The sequence below is a fragment of the Homalodisca vitripennis genome, chromosome 7 (genome assembly GCF_021130785.1).
Source record: "Homalodisca vitripennis isolate AUS2020 chromosome 7, UT_GWSS_2.1, whole genome shotgun sequence".
NCBI classification, from domain to species: domain Eukaryota; kingdom Metazoa; phylum Arthropoda; class Insecta; order Hemiptera; family Cicadellidae; genus Homalodisca; species Homalodisca vitripennis.
The window spans coordinates 136818109-136842769 of NC_060213.1; the positions used below are offsets into that span (position 1 = coordinate 136818109).

The 24661-nt window shown below is 31.8% G+C and overlaps 3 protein-coding genes across 4 annotated transcripts in view; 2 read left to right on the forward strand and 1 right to left on the reverse strand.

Moving 5' to 3' along the window:
- LOC124366387 (kazrin) overlaps positions 1-5534 on the forward strand; it is a 184905-nt gene extending 179371 nt beyond the window's left edge. For both annotated transcript variants that reach the window (XM_046822905.1, XM_046822906.1), the window contains one exon: positions 343-5534. In XM_046822905.1, the coding sequence (XP_046678861.1) occupies positions 343-573 (231 nt within the window). In that variant the 3' untranslated portion in view covers positions 574-5534. The remainder of the gene's footprint in view (positions 1-342) is intronic.
- LOC124366390 (tetratricopeptide repeat protein 36) lies at positions 4396-11734 on the forward strand. Its single transcript, XM_046822910.1, has 5 exons — positions 4396-4699; positions 7427-7597; positions 10406-10591; positions 10991-11163; positions 11498-11734. Exons 2-5 carry the CDS (start codon positions 7492-7494, stop codon positions 11585-11587), a joined length of 555 nt encoding a protein of 184 aa, XP_046678866.1. The 5' UTR covers positions 4396-4699; positions 7427-7491; the 3' UTR covers positions 11588-11734.
- A 1706-nt stretch (positions 11735-13440) lies between these two features.
- Positions 13441-24661, reverse strand: part of LOC124366389 (translocation protein SEC62) — a 42114-nt gene continuing 30893 nt past the window's right edge. Inside the window, exons 6-9 of the mRNA XM_046822909.1 lie at positions 23571-23757; positions 21491-21684; positions 17667-17789; positions 13441-17108 (exon numbers count right to left, since the gene is read on the reverse strand). Coding sequence (XP_046678865.1) covers positions 17672-17789; positions 21491-21684; positions 23571-23757 — 499 coding nt within the window. The 3' untranslated portion in view covers positions 13441-17108; positions 17667-17671. The remainder of the gene's footprint in view (positions 17109-17666; positions 17790-21490; positions 21685-23570; positions 23758-24661) is intronic.

Below are 24661 nucleotides of genomic sequence, written 5' to 3' on the forward strand. Positions count from 1 at the left end.
ACTAGTAATATTTTTTACAGTGGAAATGTGAACTTTTATTCAAAGATATTTTGTTTCCCAATTATTATTTTAGTTCAATATTATAGGTAAAGTTAAAAAGTAATGGTAGTGTATTTTATGAATGTGTATTAAATAAAACATTATGACCTATTACTATTGAATTTGTATCGTACGATAAAAAATAATTCTTAATTTGTTTGTTATTTTAGTTTTCATCCTGGAGAAGCTCACAGGTAACATTGTAAATCACTAAAAATAAATTTATTTCCACGGATAATGAAAATTGTACATTTATTATTTGTGAAGCTTTGGGTAACGGCTAAACGGAATTTCCGTATTCAGGGATCTCTGAGTCGTGCGTTCGGGCTAAAGCCACGCTCGGGGGCCAAGGACGACTTGGACTCCGGTCTCCAGACGTCACCCCCCTCAACCCCCTCCGAGACCAGCTCCATGGTCAGTTGTCGACCGGACTCACCACAGTCGCTAGTGGCCATCAGACGCAGACCGCATCACAGACATCGCAGGGTCAAGAGCATCGGAGACATCGATTCTCTCACCGTCACGCCAGTCTGAGACTTGCTCACATCGGCTGCTGATCCTTCACGATTGGTTTAACCGAGCTTCCCACATCTGAATACATCACATATCTATTTTACCCTTCATATCCATAGCAATATCATTTTTGAAATGTTTAATCCGTTGGGAAACAGGGATTTTTGAAGACCTCCCTTTAAGTGGCACAGAGACAATTATTTTTAATACGAGTGCTTTGTGAACGTATTGAGGTACGATAGGAAATATGTGGAATTATCAATGATATTGCAAACTTTTTACTAAATACGGAACAATTTCACTATTATTCCTAGTATGTGTGGTGTGAACTGAATATAGAGTGGCATTACACTAGCAGCAATTTCTATGTGGCACTCAAAGGTTTAAATGTGATAATTTTATGAGAAAAGGGTTGAAGAAAAGTTGCTAACATCATGTACAGCCTCCTCTTGATCAACTTTTTAACTTGCTTTAGATTTACTCAGATATTGTGCCATTACATAACATTACTTTGATTGGAATTGGATTAGAATCCATTTCATTAAAGCAATATGTTTAGCTAAGCAGTAAACAGATGATGTAATAACTTACGTTGTTAAAGAATGTTATTGGTTTTTCAATAACCCAGAGAATTTAGTTTCCCAAAAAATTAATAAACTAAAGAGCATTATTGATCACTCATTCACATGAATATTTCTTATGAACTTTAAACATAATACGAATTATGAAAACTGCTTTTATGCTATTAATAATAAATTACAACATAGACTTTGGCAAGTAGACCATATTACAACTTCAAAACAGGAGGTCTTTCCGCTCTGAATTTTATCGGAAAGTGAAGTAGGAGGATAGGGATGAAATAGGAGTTAGAATACGTCTAGCACAATATAAATCTAGTAAATCCATGATGTTATTATTATATAATTATTAGCTTATCATATAATAATTGAAGTATAGAATTTGGTTTCCAGATCCAACAGTTTTTATACCTTCACCTACCTAGAACGGAAGGAACGTAGCCGATGTGATAATATACGTACATGTTACGCACAATAACGTATTTGATCATAATTTACATGTTCTCAGAGCTTTAACCAAGAGTTGTATTGTAAAGTAGCCTTCACGTAACCACAATGTAGCCTTTACGCTTAGCCTCTTTAAATGTTGTCAGTCGCCGATGATACGACCAAATATGCTTACTCTTGTGTTCGTAAACTCTGATGTCAAGTCTGGATCTGATAACCTAGATATACATCTGACGGTAGTTTTAGGTGTATTGTTACTATGATTACCAAAGTGTATTCGATAATGCATTCATCACTCATTTAAAGACGATTGAAGATCTCAAGTTCGCTTTTTTTTAAATTGTTATGATTTAGTTTCAACTGAGTTGCTGTAAGCCTTAATCACTGTGATCCAATTTGGAAGGTAATTAGAATTTTTTTTATCTACTTTGGGAACAACTAATGCACATCAACAATCATTTTTCACATTTCAATTACAATTTTGTAAGTTTCTTTTGCTATAAAATATCTATTTTTGCTTTGAATATAGTTTAAAATAATTTTAAGTCTGTAGAAATCCCTATAAAGGTCATCTTAGTGTGGAAAACAGATGGGATATTTTTACTACTGAATGTTAAGAGGAAAATAATGGCAAAGTAACATATGAATTTGTTTAGTAATTTGTTTTTATACATGGTTTGTAGCATATTTGATTACTAGGTAAATATTTTTAAAACTTGTATGAATTTGTAACTCGGTGTTAATAAGATTACATTATACAGTATGCAACTTTTATGACAATTAACCGGTGGCAAACTGTTCAATAATACAATGTGATACAGTGCTAAGTGTCTATGTAATATAATCTGTGATCTTAACTCGAATAGAACGTAGTTAATGTGACAAATAGATACTTTAGAAGCATTTTTTTAATATATACCACAATAACATAACCTCTTTGGTTCGTGATTTGTATTGCATTTCTACTAAAGTGAGTTAAAATGTTACACGAATAGTTTCTTGTGCGATTTAAACTTTATCAGTAGCTTTTTATGTCAAACATTACGTAGTTGACAGTAAACACGTTTTTAACTCTGACCATCACGTTGATACGTTTTAAATTATTCTTTCTAATACTGTTTTAACGTTTCCTGTGGCACACTCAGACAGAATATATTATAAATATTTCAAAATAATAAAGTATCATTAGAAATGTGAGCTACAGTTGATTCAAGGAGTGTTGAGAGTTAAGTGCTGATATAAATGTGTCAAATCGGGGTTTGCTGGTCAATCGGAAAATGGAATCCACGTTGAATTTAATTCTCGTAGGATCTAGTTGTGGTGAGTTTGAGATGGTCATTCATAAAATGTTCTACACAAAATACTAAACATTAAATACTATTTTGTATTACAGTGCATAAAACTATCCTTAAAACTGCATTCACACTACAAAAACATTTTATGACAACTATGTTTTCATTTTGTCTTAAAAAGTTGTAAGGAATTCCCTAAACTGACATTAGTATGTAAATTAGTATAAAAATGTATTCCTACATACTACGGTAGTTTTCAAAGGCATGTGTTTTACAAATAAATAAGAGTGTCCTTATGTCTAGTGGAATAGTTGTTTGTTAGAAATAGAACTCAAAAACTTCAAATATTTTCTTAGTTGTAATTAGTATCTAAAACATATAATTGATAAAAGACAACATGTTTTAAGTTCATAGATGTATCTTATATTCACATATAGAATTAAAACCGATTTATCTGACTGATAGTTTGCTGAAATTTCCAAAATATTAGGAGTATATTATGAGATACATCATTGCGAGTCTAAACATTGATTGATGAAATTATTTAAATTTATCAGTTTTTTACCTTGTGTGTTTTTATTAACCAGCAATTAACAGTGAAAACTGTTGTTCAAAACAGTGTAAGAAATTAATATTACCTCTTGGTCTTAATATTATAGCAAGTTATATCAAGCATGTTTATAACAAGAATTCCCAGAGTTCTTGGTTGATTGTACACATCATATAAACTGCCAAGTTACCTCTCTGATTACTCTCAACACTTACTGAATGAAGTATAGGGGAGTGCACCACAGAGGATGCTTTATGTCCTTCCCATTAAATTATACAGGCACTTATATTCTTTGCTGCACTCTGACTTATATTCAGAAAATATGCAATATTTTAAAACAAATCCTGTAGGATTGACATAATGTCTTTAATATTTTGCAAATCACATTTTAGGTTTAGTGAGATGATAGAAACCCCCAAATATGTTTTAAATATGATTAAAAATTATTTAAAGAAAAAACATTTTTTATTTACACCCTACAGTATAACAGCATGATAAAAACAATATATAATGTGAAGCTACTAAAACCGTAGACTTGCTCAACAAAAAATGTTAAAAACAAATTTAAATATTGTTCACTGTCTTTATGTAAAGTATTCTATTATATTAGATGTAAGTGTAGGCGTCATTATAATATGATCCTTCATATAAAAGTTATTTTTTTAATATATTAAAAATGGCCATGAAATAGTTGGAGACAACTACACCTTACCTAAAAATCAGAAAATAATAAGTTATTCACTTGTTGAAACAATTCATAATGTATGGACACCACACACTAAATAAAACTTAAAATAATGATCTGAAAGAACTAGTAATAATTATAAAATACAATAAACAATGCACACAGCCATTAATTGCCTAACAGCACAAAACATGAGCAATATATTTGAAGACAACATGATTGGCTTAGAAATGGTGCTATGAAATATATTGTACTGCTATTAGGCTGCTGAAATAGAGTTTATCTTGTGCAGTAGATAACATAACAGATTGTAGATAATAGAGTGTAGCACTGATCTTCTATTTGGAAATCACAATGATTTTATTCTTATTCAGGAACAATACAGTAAGGCCTTTATATATTAGATAATGGTTTTAAAGTGTGGCTTTTGATGAGAATTATTAATGACAGTGCAGTTGTCCATATTTGAACACATACAGATGGCTGAAGCTCTGTTTTTTAAACAATTTGGATAATAGGTATTGACTATTGAGGTTATGATAGGAAAGTGATGTTTTTATGTAATCTAGAAGAACCAATATTTCAGACTGAAAAGGTAGGGCCTCATATTTTATTTATTTCAAATATTAAAGTAATTTATTGCATTAAAATACTGTACAATTACTGGTATAATGTAATTGTAAGTTTTGATTAGTGGAAATATTACATGCACATTGCAGTGTTTTTGTTTTGTTTTTATTTTTGAAAAACACATTTGCGCCTATTTTATTTAAAAAAAAATATTGTTTTATATGTTTGTCATAATTATATCCAAAAAATAATACTGCTGCTGGTGGCCTTTGAGTTCATTTTTTGAGGAAGAATAGTAATTTTTAATATTTTTGGAAACACCTTTTTAACTAAGGTTTTTGGAACATTAATGTGGGTGGAGGTATAACTCTTCCCTCCTTCCTTCATGATGTTCCTTTTTTAATTTATCTTTTACTCTTTTGTTTTGTCGACTGATAATAATCAAATACTTTTGATCTTAAGATAAAAAGTATTTGTCTTTTCTTTTAAGTTAACTTAAAAGAAAAGAAACAGTAAGCAATAATAACATTAACATGAACTTCATTATGTACCTATCGGACAGCATATTTTTATTGCAGTATTGTTTTTATTACAGCATCATAAACAATGTATTGAACTGATTAATTAGCTTTTACTCTGAAGTATTTGTACATTAGTAATTATTCATGAATACAATCTCTTTTGACGTAGATTAATATTAGTATTGTATTTTAATTAGACTGTGAAAATTGCAATTTTGCTATAGGTTTCTATTCAACTTTTATGTTAATGATTTGTTAAAATTGTTATTTATTTTTGTGTACCAAATTGTTGTGTAAGTTTGCAAATAAATGTAATTGAAGGAGTATTTATAACGGTCATGTGTTGTTATTGGATTATCTTTTAAATCCTTCACCCTCCACATTTATATACTGCCAAGTAAAGAGTAAAAGATTAATTAAAACTAATAAAATATATTTTATTTAATAAATGTTACAGTTAAATTTGATCTTAATGTAGCCTACATACATACTTGAGAATTTTTTGTGAGACTATTTCTTTAAGTGGTGTAAACAGTTAAGCTAAGAAGTGGTGGTCAGGGCCGTTTTAGAACTTCACAGAGGGTTAAAAAAAAGTCTAAAATGCAAATGAGGATGATATACAGCGTGATCCTAAAATAGGCCACCAAACTTCAGTGAAACACATCAATATAAAGAAAACCTGTCAAATAAATGAATATCCAAAACACAGTATTTTTTCTAAGTAACGTTTAAAGGTACAAAGTTAAAGTATGTTATAATTTTAGTAAGCAACCTATCACTGAATAAACAACAATAATTTTCTGTTCGGCAAAGACCTAAATGGTGATTTCTTAAAAACTTATATAAAATGTACAGTTTTAGCGCAATTATTTGGAAAATCACATAATGTAGCCATGGGAAGGGTTGGTTCAATGCGAACAATGAACAATGTGATTCATATTTAGAAAATGTTCATTTCACACATTACATTTATTAATATTTGTCATCACTAAATAATGGTTTCCCTTCAGCCACAAGTTTTCTCAAATCACTCGATTTGTCCGTAACATTTAATGGTACAAACTTTATACTCTTACATGAAAATGTGCTAAAGCCACAAAACCAAAAGTTCTTATGCATGCAACTGATAAAGAATGGGTCAATAGTCAATTATAATATGGGTCAATTATACTTAAATTAATCGTTACCACCAAAGAGATGATTTATAAATACGAAGTATATTTCAGTAACTTTATTTTTGCTCTACATCATCATAAAGTATGTAAAAAATATAGGTAACGTATTAATTCATTGATCATTTAAATTAATTGTAAAATAGCCAAGAATAATATTTAACAAATTTTTAAAAACAACCACCATGTTCAAACATTTGCTTAAAAAGCTCATAAAATTGATCAGTTCATAAATACAGCCAGGTTTGAAAGTTGCAAATTTTTCTACAGCATTTTTATCTTTGTTTATGTATTAACCACCATCTTGAAACTTTTAAACTGTACAAAATCGCTTAAAAAATCAATAAAAAATGTGTAATTTCTGTATTTCCATATCAGGTATGGTCTTAGTTAGAAATTATAGTAGTTATTGTGTTAAAAAACTATGTTATATTGCATTAGACCATTTATATTCTTTTTAGCGATTTGGTTTTGAGATCTTTTATTCTGTCACGAAGATGGTTACTACTGACAGAACATATAACTAGGTATGTTATATTTAACAGTCTAGTGCACAGTGTATTGTGTTTGATGACAATGAAAATGTTTGACAGACTGTGAACAATATCACTTTCTATCTACTCTCACAGAGAAAGTTACTGTTCTATTTTCAGTAAATGGCAAGGTAAATATGATGCCTGTAGGGACATAATTGCAATACTAAACTGTCAAACTGTTAAGATTTGAATAAAATATTACTTTTATTTCTTTATTAAAAATTAATTATTTGAATGATGTAAATGAGCTAAAACATAAAAACAAGTTGGTGTGTATTTTTGAAATATCACAGTATGTATCTTCTTTATAAAATCAATGGAGAGGATTTTTTTTAGACAACTTATATTAGAGATCATAAAAAATAACAAATTAACAATATTGTATTTTATTAACTAATTTTATCAAGCGAGAATTCTAAAGATCAGTTATAGCTTGTGTGCATTTAGAATACATATTAAATTGGAATGTATCAAGGCCAAGCTTATGTAAGCAAACGGACAACAACAAACTTGTTCCATTCAGGAACCAGTTGGCCTTCAACTTGTCTGGAGTCTTCATAGTCCTCCAGTTCCAGTTCTGACTCCAAGATGTCCAGTGACCACGACAAAGCTGTGCTGGACAGCATCTTCAACCCCTACCTTCCTTTAGGGGAGGGTGTCAATTTTCAAGAAACTAAACAGGAATATGAAACTGGTAAGCATTTTAAAGCTTGTACCCATTAATTCACTTTTTAACAACTATTTTATCCTCAGTTTCACGTAAATAAGTGTGGTTAATATCAATTTCTTATTACAGTTTTTATTACAGTTTTTGTTGTATTTCTTAGAAACAACATACAGGAGCGTTCATCCATGTGATAGAATTTAAGGAATACTTTTATATACCTACCATAATATAACTACCATATATTCAAACTAACATGGCATAGGAAAACTTATGTATCTTGTACATTATTTTGTTGTAAGACTCATTCAATAAAAAAAAATTAAAAATGATGGGTTGTTAAAATTTTTGCAAGTGTTGCTTTGGAAAAAGAAAACAGTAAACATTTTTATGAACTTTAAACTATTTCAAGATGGTGGCTGTTGAAATTGTCTAAAGAATAAATGTATACCACCACCAGTTATATATCCAGTTTAATAACAACTATTAACCAGCACTATTAAAAAGTGCCCTTTCATTCATAAAGTTATTTACAGTAACTTTTGTTCTTATTTATCTTTCAATATCTTTTAAAGTTTCAAGACGGCAGCTATATGCTTCATCAAATTTTGAGAACTATATAGTAACATAGCAGTAACACTAGTGAGTACGATAGTAACATAATCTTTCACTGGTTGCCACCAACCTGGCACAATTATATCTCGAGTCTTAAAAGTCATTTACACTTTTAAATTTCATTAATGAGGAAAGTAAGCAAATTTATAAATACAAAAATTAGATTAACATAATAATATGATCAAAACGGAAATGTACCAAAAGAATTAAAATTATAAAATATTTTATCCCTCAAATCATGTTTTTCTAAACTTAAAACACTTAAAACCAACGGTCGAATAATTATATAAATGTTAAATTAGCATAAAGTACCTATATAAAGACACAAATACTCAGTCTCTGTATTTAGTTGTCTAACGGTGATATAACTATTATATATGTGTCAAACAGTTGGTAGCAGTGAGTCAAGGTAGAAAAAACGGCCTGAGAAAAAAAATTATCGTTTTAAATTTTCAACCCTTTTGCTACCTTTCCATTTTCTGCAAAAAAACTACTGCAGCATGTGATTAATTTCTTATCTAGGAAAAATCCTTCTTGATTTCAAGAAAATCTAGAAAATGTCACAAGCTTATTATTGCAAATTGGTTTTCGGCTCCTAGATTATAGGTTTGATGGAAATATTTTACTTTGGTTTACCATGAACACCAAACCAAAATCCATCCCCAGTAGTGAATCACTATCACTAGTTCGATTGCAGCACTTTTTTTAATTCAAATACAAAAAACCGGGAAAGCGGAGATGTTCCCATTAGTACGGGTGGATGCTGACTGAGATGCCAAGCACGAGCACACCAATATATACGCGATTGGCGCGCAGCTGGCAGTGTCAGGTGGAAACGTTCCTTACTTTCTGAACAACCCTTGTATAATGGTTCAAATTACGAAAAGCCAAGTTTCAATTTTGGTTTGTGCTTTAACGTATGAAAAGTGATTTGCAATTGAAAAAAATCATTAACCCTTTTAGTGCCATCACTTATTTGGGTGGTATGGTCAAAAACGCCAAGGCCTATTTTAGCCTAAATGCATAGTTTTACATTAACTATCATAACTTTTTTATTTTTAGAGATAATTTCAATAAGTTTGTTTTGTTTTTTTAATTTAATAAATTTTATTTAATTAAATACCATAAGACTACATAAATTTTTCAAAAATAAAATAATAAAAAAGCTATAAAAATTTGTTTTTCAATTTAATTTTTAACTTTGATGGGCACAAACATATTTCCAAAAAAATATGAGCCAGGCTTGAACAACTTCCCTTTAGTCCTAACATACTTTCTAATATGGTTAGCAAATTTGAAGGCCCCACCTTGAAATATTCAGCAGATATTATGGGTTTTGTAAAATCAGTCCAAAATTGAAATTTTGGTCAATGTCAGGATACTCTTGAAAATTTCACTGATTGAATACACAAGAATGAAATAAATTTATTTACAGACTATCACTACGTACAGGAGATATTCAAAGTAATTACATTATTTTACAAGACTATTTAGTGCCAAAATTATTATTTTCATTTGCCAAAAGTTCCTGTACAAGTGTGTTCTCACTCACTGGAGATCGTTCACGTTTACGTTTACTCATATTTGAGACCGAAATAACTTCAAATATAATAAAGAAGATACGTAAACACGAAGTAAAACACTGGAGCAACAAATATATAACCTTATACTGCACTAACAACAGACGAAATAAATCACCTGATCGCTATAGAAAATCCAGCCAATCGGAGTCAGAGCAGCGGGGCACAGACCAAAAACAAAACTTACAAGTCATCTAAAGACACGAAAACCAAAAGGGGTGGAAATATTTTCTCCATTTAGCCCGTATCCTTGTGAATCGATTCACGTAATATCACGTTATTTGAGCAGCAGCAAGCACGAAAATAAAAATGAAAGCGAGCGATCCGAATATCGGATCACAGCGTTTTACGAAGGTGTAGGGTGGTCTGATATTTCGGACCGTGGCACTAAAAGGGTTAAGAAAAAATTTTAAAATGGTATGTAATTCTTGATCTGTTTTGTTCAATATTTAACATATTATAGAGTGGAAAGTTTTTTGAATACTATTTAAATTATTAGTATAAAACATTTATAACCATCGTTTTTGAAAGGGTAACTGGTATGATATAATAAAAGTGCCTAGAATAAACTTCTTTAACTATTTTATTGTGTCTGAAAAAATAAATAAATAGCCTCTTTAAACAAGTGTTTTGTCCTCAACAGAAGAGGATGATAGTGAATCAACAAAGGAGGCTAAGGCTCTGGAGCTGGAGGGGGTGAGAAAGGCAGAGGCTGGAGAACTAAAAACTGCACTCCAGCTTCTGACCCAAGCTCTGGAACTAGCCCCTGGGAGACCATCCACACTGAACAACCGTGCACAAGTTTACAGGCTGGCTGCTGATGATTCAGGTATGAATTTGAATTTACTAAATCTATCACGTAAACTAAAAATTTAAGAAATTAACCTTAAAAGATAAGTTAAGAATTTCCAATTTGATCCATTTTTCACAGCTACTCTATCCATTTCTACTCAAACAACGAATAAGTCAGAATATCTGGGATCCCAGTTTATTATGAAGGAGTCTTCATCACTATATATATATAGGACTATCTATTAGTAGTGAACCAAGGTACTTATCCAACCATTACATGCCTAATTTTGTTCAAATTCATCATTTCATTGATTTACACCACAGTCGAACCTATTAGACATTACGTGTACTCAAGGAGAGGTTACACAATACAATACGTTCTCCTATGGGAAAGAGTAAAATTACGTCGCTCAGCTGACAGAATCTCTGTTTCTAGCTGCTCTGGAGGACCTAACACGAGCAATATCTCTAAGTGAAGGGCGGACCCGAGTGGCAGCACAAGCCCTGTGTCAGAGAGCCCTGATATATCGGAGGCGAGGGGACGACTCGGCAGCTCGCGATGACTTCCAAGCTGCAGCCAGCCTCGGCAGCGATTTCGCCAAGCAACAGGTGAAGACTATTTGCCATTAATTTACTTTTTCCACTGCCTTTAGCAAATTTTTGTATGAAAAACTCCATACATGTCACATACACATATGACAATTAATAAAAATGGATTGCTAAGTAGCAAATTGAAAGAATGCAACAGTCTTCATTCTAGTCATCTTTTACAGATATCAAGAATTCGCAGAGTAATAATAAAACCTAATATTTGATCATTTTTATGATCAGTCGTAAATGTAATACTTAAAACGTTCAACGTTATAAAATATATAATATCAGTAAGTTAATACTATTAATTTCAACCTTAGACAGTTAGCTAATATTATACTTTATTTTTTAGCTGGTGCAGATGAATCCTTACGCAGCAATGTGTAACCAAATGTTGCGACAGGTCTTCACCAAGCTACAATCGCCCTCTGAGAGCGCTTGACCTACAATGTTACACTACTTTTGTAGTAGCTTTAATCTTTCAATATTGATACAGCTTGATCTAAGAAGAGTTTATATTTCCTCAACATTTCTTGACTGTAATTGGACTTTAGTATAGATAAGTGAATAAATTTGTTGATTTTTATTATTTGTTTGTAAATAACAAATATTACTCCCATCACTGAAATCTACCACTAGTTGAGTAACAGTTACTGATTCCAGGAACACGTATGCTGTTGAATGAAGGATGATCGGAATCTATTTCCAACTAATTAATGAGAAGGCAAAATGATAAATGATCTGACACAAAAACATCCTGATGAAAAGGTAGAACAAATCAGTAATTAAGAATTTAAAAGCTTATAAAAAAGACAAATTTACAAAAGAAAATAATCCAGAAACTTGATTTTTAATTAACTTTAACCACTACCTCAGGACTTAGCAACATTTACAAAGCAATGTTTTAGAGTAGATTTTGCTAATTAATAATTAATGTTCAGCAGCCAAGCAACTTTAATGCTTGTAAAAAGATCAAGACAATTTTGACTGCAAAAAGATAAATAAGAACTGAATAAAAAATACCATTGACAGCAAAAATTACAGTTTCTTCTTACGCTTTTATACGTAAAGAATAACAACATGTTTTAGCGATCTGTATACTTCCATTTCAGGAATATACGCAGCAGACAATGTGCGTCATATGTACAGAACTTCAAGCAAAATACTTCCAAAACTGGGATAATTTGTTAATTAGGTTATATATCTACAGTTATTCACACACAAAGTACAACAAATCAAGTTTTCACGAACGGTAATTTGCGTGATACCGATCAGCTTTCTCTGGGAATATACACAGCAGACTCACGGCGATCAACAAACGCAAATCTAAAAAATACTACAGGCAAAACACTATTTTAAATTCGTTAATAAGATTATCTGTTTAAAATTTTTCAAACACAAAATTAGACAATAACGTTTTAGTGATCAATAATTTGTATACTCACGATCAGCCAATAATGAGTGATGCGGCCAGTCTCCACAGATTCTACTGTCGAATCCCGTCAATTGGTTTTTGAACCTGAATCTTTGTTGAAGATTTGGTTTCGCCACATCACTATTTATTATCACAATGCCATAAAACTTTTAAACAGAAAACCTCGGTGACAAAGTTTTAATCCGTAATTTTTTTGCAATTTCCATAAATAAGATCCGTGACTTTTCCGGGACTTCCTAGACATCCTGCAAGAATAACCAGACATTTTTCCCAGTCTATCGAGAAATCCCTGATTTTTCCACAACTTTCTCCATATTGTTAAAATTCCTTGACTATTTCTCATTTTCCCGGTCTCTAGACACCCTGATAAATATTGATAATAAAGACAATGGTTAGCCAATGTTATTCCCAATAAAAAAGTTAAATGCAAAATCTTATTCTATTCCGTTAACACGTAGAGTCCCATGTACTATCACCGAGGGATGATTCCCGGGACTCATTTTTAACACTTTAGCTCAGGGTATCACTGGTGATAGATACCATTTGTTAACACGTTCACGACGACGACACCGGTGAGTCACGCCGTCGCAAAAATGTTAATGTAAAAAGACTTTTAGGATATGATAAAGTTTCTAGGCTGGGTACCACAGTAAAATAAAATTACCCTGTTATATAAATTACAAAAATCAAGATAAAAATGCTGAATAGAGTTAAATAATAACTTTTTTTAAGAGATATCCCTACTCCTTACGATTAAGTGTACATGTAAAATATTCTTATTTAAGCTCTAGGAACCGAGGATAACATAACTATAGTTTACTATAGAAGCCTAGTCTGAAGAGGGACAATAAACGATCAAAGACTATTTAAACAAACTATATTTCATTAGGAATGAAACAAAACACATTTCACAGCACCTCCTTACACTTGTATATATAAATAAACCAATAATTAACATTAGCTATACAATATCGATTATATAAAATATGTCTGTCTATGATTTCTTTCATTGAATTCTGTGTTCCAACTAATTATCCATAAACTGTGTATAAAAGTTGAAATGAATAGACATTTTTCAGTATTATGGGGGAAATTAAGAAAAGTAGAAAAATGACACAGAAAAATTATTATTTCAACACCCATAAAAAATATTAGTACAACATTCGTACACTGGAAAAAATAACACGTTTATTACTTAAATGCAATCTTGTCTAATTACTTCAATTCAAAATGCATTATTTTTATATTAATTTTTTTTAAATTAACTCCTAATGTAAAAACTACAATTTTTAGTTTTCTAAAACTCAATATTTTATCTCACTGTTATACCAATGGCAATAAGGTTATACAATCACTTTTATTTATCTACACAACTGTAATTTTTCATTATTAAATCCACTATTTAAAATACAACATTTATTGTTATTCTATAAAATATTCACTACAAAATGAAAGACAGAAACCGGATGTTCGACATATAATGTCCATTCAATTATTTATTATTTGTCACTTGTAGACAAAACAATAGAAATTCTATCAGCAGGTCACGAAAGAAGAATATTGTTAAGAAGAGGCAAGAAAATTTGAAACCGTACGATTCTGATAAAAGAACATTTTTATTTTGTTAAAACTATTTTCCTGCTAAAATCCGTTGCATCACCAATTGATAATAGAAAATTTTAAGTACTAAATTATTATACTGATCATTAATTAGTTTATAATTTATTAATTTTCATCTACACAAGTAACAAAGAGCAACTTTAGTGTTTTTAGCAATAATCTGAGTATTCTGGTTCATTCACGTTTTTAAATTAGTGAAACAGAACTGATTAGAATGTAGTAATGACTGTTTTTCAATCATTGCTCGTAATTGAGAATTAAGAGGCCTAGGCCAATAGCCTACTGTACGGACCAAAAATCCGCAATCAAAAAAGTCTGTTCTACCATCCGAATTCAATGAGACTATACGAGCATATTCTTTACAGCACTTAATCTGCACCAAATTTCTGTGTGTAATTTTGTTTTGTCAAAAAATGTTTACACTAACATTTAACCCTTTGAGTGCCAAGTATTTATTGAGTGGGTGTACTGAAAAATGCCATTGAAGTCCTTTTGCAAGGTTTCAGTAAAAGGTTCCACAGTTTGATTGTTTAATAAGCTATCAACATTTTTTTTTTCTCTGAAAACTCTTGGCTATCTAACATAGAATAACAAAGTTACCATTTTAAAATAAATTTAGGAATACCAAAAATGGACTTGCCTAAAAAAATTCCAAAATTTATTTAAATTTCATTTTTCAACCAAATTATCATTCATATCTTTTTCTTTATCCATACATATCATTGTAGGGTATTCAATTGACTTTAAATCTTGAAAAAAGTATATCATTATCTTCATTAATGAGTGAGTTATACAATTTTTAAGAAACTAATATCACATTGTTTCCGGTAGCCATGTCAACAAAAAATGTTTATACGTGAGTTCTAGACTGATTTTCGTTAAATTCAATTGATCGGAAGTGTACAATAACAATTTATTTTAAAAAGAACAGTTCTTCATTAACAATTTAATATGATGTTAGTTAAAAAACAAAGTTTTTGAATTTTAGTGATATTTTTCCTGAACATCCAGTAAAATTGGACGTTGGCATTCAAAGGGTTAACATTATTTAAAATCACAATTGAGCAAAAACATAAACAATGTATCACAAATTGGTCAGACATAAATTTACTATTTTTTGTGTTTTTATCAACTACATTCAATGAATATAAAAATGCATGTGATACGATGTCGTTGGTTGGCCTTCCAACGCGATAACAATTCAAGTTGGTGATTGTTAGGAAAATAGAAAGGGAAAAACGATTTTGGATTCCAAATTATATTCTAATTTCTGGTTCAGTCATCAAATAAACAAACACAAACCTGTTTCATAACGTTTCAGAAACACCAGATTCATAGTCTAAAAGTAAACATTTAGATTAAATTATTTATTTAGATCGAGCTTCTGTAAAAAATTGCTTTTCAATAAAATACTAATTCAAAACCGAATGACTATTTCGGCCTCTGTGAAGAGAAATTTGTGCTTTGGTAAAGAAAACATAACCTAATCTATGTTGTAATAGTAAGAGTAATAAATAATTGCAACATTGCAGATTACAATGGCACCGCTACAGAGCCTACGAGCTTAGATTGTGGAGTTCCTACCACAAATATAATAATCAATAATAAATACATGTTTCTAGGCATGAAAATGCAGGCAGGGAATCAACAAACAAAACAGGAAATTAGAATGGTCCCATAATAGTTAAATTATTTGAAGAAAACTATGATTATTTAGTTAATACTAATGAAATTGAAGTCAACGAGGATTAGTTTCATTACCGAAAATGTATACCTCTCAACCCTTTGAGTAGTGACTTTCCAAACACCTGCCTTGCCCCAAAAAGCAATTTTTAAAAAATTGTTAAATCATTTGTTTTCACTATATTGACAATTTATTTGGCGTTACTACAAAAAAAAAAAACTTCGGAAACAATAATTTTTTCTACGAAAAATATCCTTTAACCAATTAAAAAAATAATTTTTTATTACAAATAATTCCTACCATACCAACTAAACCACAGTAAAAATGAAAACATTTACAGTAGTAACCTCAAAAACGTATTTGGATCAGACGACAACGTTCTGTTTCAACACAGGCAGTTGAACGCAAAGTGGGATCGCCCGTATTCGTGGCCGTCGATACGCGGGTGAATTGTAGCGCGACGACATGAATGTTGGGTTGTTACTGCTCAGAGGGTTAATGTTTGAAAAGCCTGATGTTAAAAAAATCTGTAATTGACACAAGATGAACGTGACTGTCATGGCAGTCGTTATAAATGGTTCCCAGTTACGTTATTATTGATATTCCCAAAACTTATTAAAATTGTCAACCAACATGTCAGCAGAGAATAATACATTTTCCTATAAAATTAAATGTAACCAATTATTTTTCAAAAGTACATAGGAAGAACAAACATTATTTTAATATTTATTTCTGCGTAATATAACCAGGGAAGTGATGGAAATTTGATGTAGTCAAACAACAACAACTATAAATTGAGCTGAATTCGATCTAATTACATAATTAATCCAATGATTTTCAAATATATTTATTATATTGCAAAGCATATTTCAAGCCTAATTACACAGATCACTTTCCAACAAAAAGTAAATTTTTAACTACTACTAAAAAACACATCAGTCACAAAGTAATTAAAGAAAATAAAAACATCTGCTGCTTCGAAAACAAAGAATAATTTATAAAAAATCGTCTCCATTAGTGATTGTTGATTCCCGAGAAATTCAGAGCTAAATTACACAATAGAAATGCCTTAAAAAATGAAAAACTTGTTGTTATCAATAAGTAGTGTTGTTCGAATGTTAAAATGTACAAGACAGCCGTGGCCTTGGCCGGAGAGAAGAAATGAGAAACCTCAGTGGTTGATATGTGGTGGACTGCCTGTTGTCTATACAGCTGGTAGGCTCTCTGCGAACAAAACCACCTATTAAACACCTAAACATCGTTAGGCACGGACTCTTTATTGGATCATACGATTGTACTATGATAGAGAGCAATCGTTTTGGTTCCTGCAATATTGCATTTTGCTCCCCCCCCCCCCCCATAACACGCATGTCTGGGGACTAGAAAGATTGTATGTAAAAACAAATTTTCTTTTCTTTTGAACATTAAAATAATGTTTAACGAAAATATTACAAAAGGTGATGTAAAGGATAAGAAAATCATTTAATACAACTAAGGGTTACAATAATTTAGGACAATATTAGGAAAATAATTTGTGACAGATGCAAATGTAGTTGGCCTTTGCAAACAGGAAACATGATTTCTTTTCACAGGAATGGATTATCGTGCTGGCGATAGGCAATTGTTTTCACTAGAATTAATAAAAGTTGATATAAATGTAAATAGAATTCCAATTATAACGATTTGTAACATTATATTTTATATATTTGGATATATATCGGGGAAAGTCTACGGCCGAGCTGTCTAAGTTAGAAGAAGGTCAGTGACCTGGAGTAAGCGCACCTGTGTTAAGAATCCTTGACCTCGTCTTTGTCCACCATCTCAAAGTCTTTGCCAGTCTGAGACTGCTGGCTGCTGCCTTCCGACTCTGTCTCCGAGTCTCTGTCTCTGTCAGTCCCTGCACCCCTGCAACGGTGCCAACACAAACGGTCAACGTGTTCCGACGTGTAGCAAGACAAGTAAATACATTTCTTACATCAACAAAACTAAGAATGGTACAAAATTTAAAAAATACCAATACAAATTAAAGTATAGTTTCCAATCTTAAGGCCTCTACTTTTAAAATTAAGGTTCCACCACACCTCGCTTCCTTCTTAATTACTGTGATGGTATTTGTTGTTCCGCCAAATTTATTAAACTCGTAAGTTGCAGCAGTTCCATCGTAGCAAATTGTGCGGCTCCAAGAGATTTTTATTAAACAGCTTTGTGCAAAACGCAACATTCACATATTCAAAGTTCTTGTGCCTTGCTTACGTGCCTGCAAAATAATTATTTGCTTCCAATTTAGAAAAATAATAACAACCGTAACAGGTTTTTTACTGATTCATTCACAAAACAATTGTCAAACAGAATATCTATCCAAACATTAAACAAAATTTGAACTGAATTATTATAGATTTATGGTTTTAACTAGCCTAACATTTGATAAATGGATAAAAATTAAGACTTACCAGCTAAAACTCCTAAAACTCAAAACAAGCACTTTCGTGTTATAAACTTTTGCAAAATTATGTATAATGATACTGTATAGCATGTGTATTTATGAAATCACATTTTATATTTGTGAAACTGATATCAGGGTTCCCACTCAATCTAAAATACTCAAATTCACGGTTTTTCACGGTTAAAAAAATTAAAATTCAAGGTCGGAAAGTTTTCATAAACAACGTTACCGGTACAAACAAAATCGTGTTGGAGAGGGGGCGAAGTTGAGACGTAAACACTACAGACGCGGCAGAGCGGTAAAAATACAATATAAAACTTCTTCCCATTTGGACTAACGATGTCATTGGTCGTGCAGGAATTGACGGAAACGTCTAAAACAACGAAAATAACAATAGGCTTCGGTTACGACGCAAGCAATGAGCGGCGAGCGCCCCCGATTTTATGTGCAATTTGCTACATAATGAATATAACAAGGCATATTATTTTTACAAAACATCATCATAACAGTCATCAAAGCAATGACAAAGACAAATTTCAATATAATTAGCATGCACATAGCTCATAAATTTTTCTTTAACTTACAAGTTTGTTGAAATCTGAAGAGAACTTTGTTGACACAGGTTAGACAAAGATGCAGGGTGACAGGATTCGTACGTTGGCTAAGGCTAACTCGTTTGAGTCCATGAAGTACACTTGCGTGATTATTAAATTATTTTCTTGTTTAACACATTATTATTATTATTTCGATCAATTTCTTCCACAGGAAAATTTTCACATAATCACAGGTTCACATTTTAATTAGTACATAAGAAAAGGCAATTTTATTGAAATTAAAATAACATATAAACGTTAAATGTATAAAAAATTATATACAACTTGTTATAAGAAAAGTTATTTGGTTACCAGTTTATACAAAAAAAAAAAAATTATATTTGTACACATAAATAAAGAAATTGATAAAAAATGTCTAGAATAAAAGTGAATTACGATTTGCACTTTTTGCTAAGTTCCTGTATCTTATCGTCTAACTCAGCTGCCCCTTTTCCCTGGCGTCGGACAAAACCTGGAATTTTTGTGCTTCCAATTCTTTTTTTTTCTATTGCAGCTTGCTTCCTCTCTTTCTCAGAATTAATTTTGTCTTTCATTTCTTCTCGTTGTTTTGCCAAGTGCTCCGAGTAGTGGGCGTGGGAATTTTTGGCAGCATGAACTAATTCATTAGTGATTTCCATTGCCTCCAATCCTCCTGCTGCTGATACGCCGTCACAAAACTTTTCTCAACGCGACTAAACTCTCCTCCTTCAAGTTTTCAACTATACACTGTTTGTTGACAGAGAAGCCTCTTTCAACAGAAGAATTTCCGTGAGAAAGTGTCAGAATGAGTTGAATGAAAAGCTTTAAATCTTTATATCAATTTCTCACAATAAGAATAAGATTGGAGTGCCGAGCTGGGGAAACAAATCTTTCATGTTGAGATATGAAACCAGCTGTTGTCCGAGGATGGGGGAGTGGAGTACACGATATACCCCTCCCCTTCCACTCTCATTGACAGTAGACAACAAAGGTTATTTTTACCATAACATCGCTGCACACCACATTACAATAAATGAACCTTGTACGATATATTTTTCATCTGCATGAAATGATTAATAGCGTTAACGTAGTCGTATGGAACCCGACAAAATTATACTTGGACGACTTCCTCGATTTGTAGTTTTTGTAGTAATAAAGCTTAACACTACAAAGTTACTTGACGTTTGTTTGTTTCTTGGTTAGAAAAAATGCAATGGTTTTTTTTCTAACGTTTTTATAACATGACGTTTCATTTGTAATATTTTACTAATACATTATACAATTTAAACACACATTCACCATAGAAGATTTAAACCGTGTACACTCGTAATATCCATGCAGCTTAGGAATGATAAAAAGTATTATTGATAAGGAAAACGCATATCACTACCGTTTAATATCTAAAGAGATGAAAAATAAAATTGTTTTTTCTCAAACGACCTTACTGGTAATTAAAACAGTTATATAGGCCTATAAAGTTATGGTCTCGCTGCGTTAATTGATATGTGTCGTGTAGGTTCTGCTCCGTCACATTATTATACTATTTATTTACGCAAGACCCTAAATTAATTCAATTTATTGTCCACCATAAATTAAAATTGTTTATAATTATTACATTGTGTTAACAGTCATTACACACAACGATATAGATATCGTACTGAATAGCATTTTTTCTCATTAATATTTAAATAAAATAAGGGATTTTAATAGAATGAAATTAAGTTAAAAATGTAATTAAAATTCCTTACATTAGATTAAGGATTTGTATACTTTTTTTATTTTATGAAAACAATAATAGACTATATCTGATACAATAAAACTCCAATACGAAAAGTGTTTACATTTAAACGACAATCTATCAAGTAATTAAATTGTGTTATTAATCTCGCGTTCAATCAGAGAATGCCTTGTTTTACAGCCGCGTAGCGTAGCCAAGGCCGGAACCTGGCGACAGACAAAGACAGGCCTCACGTGATTTGAGCCGGAAGCGTCATCTCCCACCGGCCCTTCCTTTTCCTCATTTGTTTATAAACCATATTATCAGTAAAATCGCTCAGATAGCAGCACCTGTCAAACTTTGTGGTCTATCCCCTACATTGCGTGCTACTTTTTTACTTTGCAATAGCGAAGGTCAACTTTCCCATATGATCGTCTGACGACGACCCGTGTTGATTTTATTTATTCAAAAGTTGTAGAGATTTTCACGGTATGTAAACAAAATTCACGGCTTATTTAAGGTTTTTTCACGGTGAACGAAATTCACGGCTTATTCCCGGTTTCACGGTTTTTCAACGGTCGGGTGGGGACCCTGGATATTTTAATATTCTTTGAATGAAGTTTGTTTTCGACAATAGAAGGGTTGTGAAGGAAACAGGATGTTTCCGGATATTTATCATTGTTTAGTGATGATTATTTTATTTTTTAGATTTAATAGTTTACTCCAACTCAGTGAAGTTCACAAATACCACATAAGAACAATTTTCTATAATAAAATACCTGGAACTTGAATCTGAATATGAAAACCATGATATGACTGTGAACACTACAACATTTAAAAATTAAGACAGAGCAATATAGCAATCATCAGCCACCTTTCATCATCAAGTTTTGACTCTGCGCTGTTTTCATCTTCCCCTTGACTTCTATCTTCCTCCATATCTTCTCCTTCTTCTGCATCATCATCTTCTTCGTCTTCCTTCTCGGTCTTGTCTTCTTCTTCATTATCAGAATCTTTATCCTTTTTCTTTTTCTTACTGGGCTTTTTCTCACCTCCTTTGTACTCGTACTGGAAAATTGAAAAAATATAATTATATATGGCTTCAGCAATTAAAAATTTATTGTAAAACCAGAAAGGTTAATATTTATATGGTAATAAATTATAAAACAACACTTTTTGCTATATACAACTGCTTCCTCTATGGTGAATCAAAATTTTATTTGAAGAACTTTGCGTGAATACAAGACCAGGTTTTGTACCAGTACTCCACTGACTGAATTAAATCAACCACATTAAATTAATGCTGTGAATTTAGGACTCAACATTTTAATTTTAATCATATTTAAAAAAAATTCATATATAACTACCATGCGACTTCAAAGGATTTCTTCAAAATTACTGTTCAAAACAAACTGCTTCAACTGTTGCAACAAATTTGGAGTTGAAGAAGTGACATTAAATATTTTCTAAATTTATCTTGAATTGATTCGATTAGCAAATAAAGTGGATAATTACAAGCTGAAACTGGTTCACGCTTGCTTTATTCCATTACCGTTTATTTTTAATACATATGACGACTTCATGTCTTTCTTGATAGTCTGGTATATTTGAAATATTTCTTGTAATTTGGCCAAAAATGTTTTTAAAATTCCAATTACCTACAATCTTTATTGTTAGAAAGAAAAAAAAATCCTTACTGAACTTATTAAGGAACACATTTTAGCAAATTTTAGAATTGTTTACAAAGCCTGACATTCGTTTCCTAAACACCTCCGCCTTATTGTTCCCAAGATAGGCTTTGAAAATTATAAATTTGTTCAGAAAAAAATGTGTGTGTGCTTATGTTATGTTATACAGTAAAAGAGCCAGAAAGAATACGAGTCCTTAACACATTCGCTGAGGGCGGTAACTCTGGTTACCACAGAGCCTTTGTTCTGAAATGAGGTCAGTGTGTGGCCAGCACTCGAGCTATCACAACACCGTATTTCTCACTCCTTTGGAGGTACTTTTCCCGCGTTTTTATGCACTTCGTTTTCACATTAGACTTTTTCATTTTTTTTAATGATTTTTTTCGAGTTTTTATAGTAGTAAGTGATTGTGCAACACAATGGATCTTCCCCCGGGACCAAGTGGTGTACAACAACCAAGTTCTATGTGTACAACAGAGCCAGTATTGATTTCAAACGATGAGGATGACAACATGGACGATGTGGAGTACCAGACGGACTCGGAAGTTGAGGATCCTGATTACGAGACCAACTCACGCCGTGAAGCGCTCACAACCGGATTGGAATACATGTTTATAAACTTATGTACCACAATATTTTTTGTATCATTTCAAGTAAACATTTAAATATAATATTAAAGTATAATATTTTGTTATAATTAATCACCACATATTTGTAAATAATAACTGAATTTGAGTGAGTTAGTGGAGATTTATATAAACTTTTTCACATTTTTATAAATTTTTACATTCATATAAATATTGTTTATATTTGTCTAAAACGAATAAAATACAATTTACTTAGCTACAATGTATTCATTTGGAATATTCCCACTGCCAAAAAAGGGCGTTCCCTAGTGCGAGTGGTAACTAGAGTTACCGGCTGGCAAGGAAGACTGTCCTTAGGAGATAGCGGTAACCACAGTAACCACATTCCCAAAATGGTAGAGAGTGATAATTTTTGTGGCTTATGAGTAATTTCATATATTTCTATCATATTTTATCCAAAAGTAAGTACACATATATTTAAAAAATTTCAGCATGTGGGAAACTCTATATAGGGATTTTTAGCAGTGAACATGTTAGTAAGACTGTAGAAGAGTTAGGTCTAGTGACGTTCCAAAATGAGTAACCACAACAGGAAGAGTGAATGCTATAGCACTTGGATGATGGGTAAGATTATGGAGTAACAGGACAACTACGAAGATGTGTTGCGTCATTGAGTTACCTGATAGAGAGGCCAGAAGGATGCGAAGAAGCCCACATCCTCAGTCAGGTTGGGGAAGAGCCAGAGGTGGTGTTGTCCCACAGTGAGCATCCACAGCAGGCAGAAGACGATCAGTCGGATGATGGCCAAGGCGATGATGAACATTAGGAAACCAGCGGCGGCCACGCTCAGGTAATACACTCCCATCCTACACAAATTGGGATGATTGAGAGCGTTACAAAAAATAACTCTACACAAAGATTTAAAAAATAATAATAATAAAATAATATATTTTGCATTCACAATTTTAGAAAATTGTATACAATCGTCAACATACAAGTAGTAAAATAAAATAGAAGTGTATAAATCAATTTAAATACACGTCATTTCACTTATTAAACAGTTTTAAGATATACTGATTGCAATTTAGAACAGAACTAAAGGACTAGCCAATTCATTTCAATTAACTTCAAATTTAATCCTAGCGGCTCATCATAAACTCTTCAACAGAGTAGAACACCCTCAATACCATTAGTTTTCTCAATCGAGCTTTGAATTTTTTAGGATCATTAACATTTTTGTCTCATCAGGGAGCTCATTTATCAACTTAATGCCAACCTCGGATGATAAACGGTCGAATGTGGCAGTTCTGTGCTGTTGAATACGGATGTTGTCCCGGCCCCTAGTCCCGTATTGGTAAACATCCCTGCCTTGGACCAACTTACACTTGAATTGGCAGTACAGAACAACCTCACAAGGATATAGAGACAGGGCAAAGTCAACAATTAAAGCTTCCTGAAGGAATTTTTACATGAATCTCTGAATTTCAATTTTGAAACTATTTGGACCGCTTTCTTTTGAATTCTAAGTACTCTTTCAAATTTGTATTTAGAACAGCTGCCCACAGTCTCAGCGCGTATGTTATATGAGGATATACAAGAATCAAGAATCAAGAAGAATCAAGAAGTTTATTAGCCATTGGTCACAACAATATGAAATAGGCATCGTCAAAATATACAGCACTGATATTTACAACAACAAAATTAGTTATTACAATATTGTACTATAATTATACTAATTTTATGACCAAGTAACAGGTTTAATATAATCTA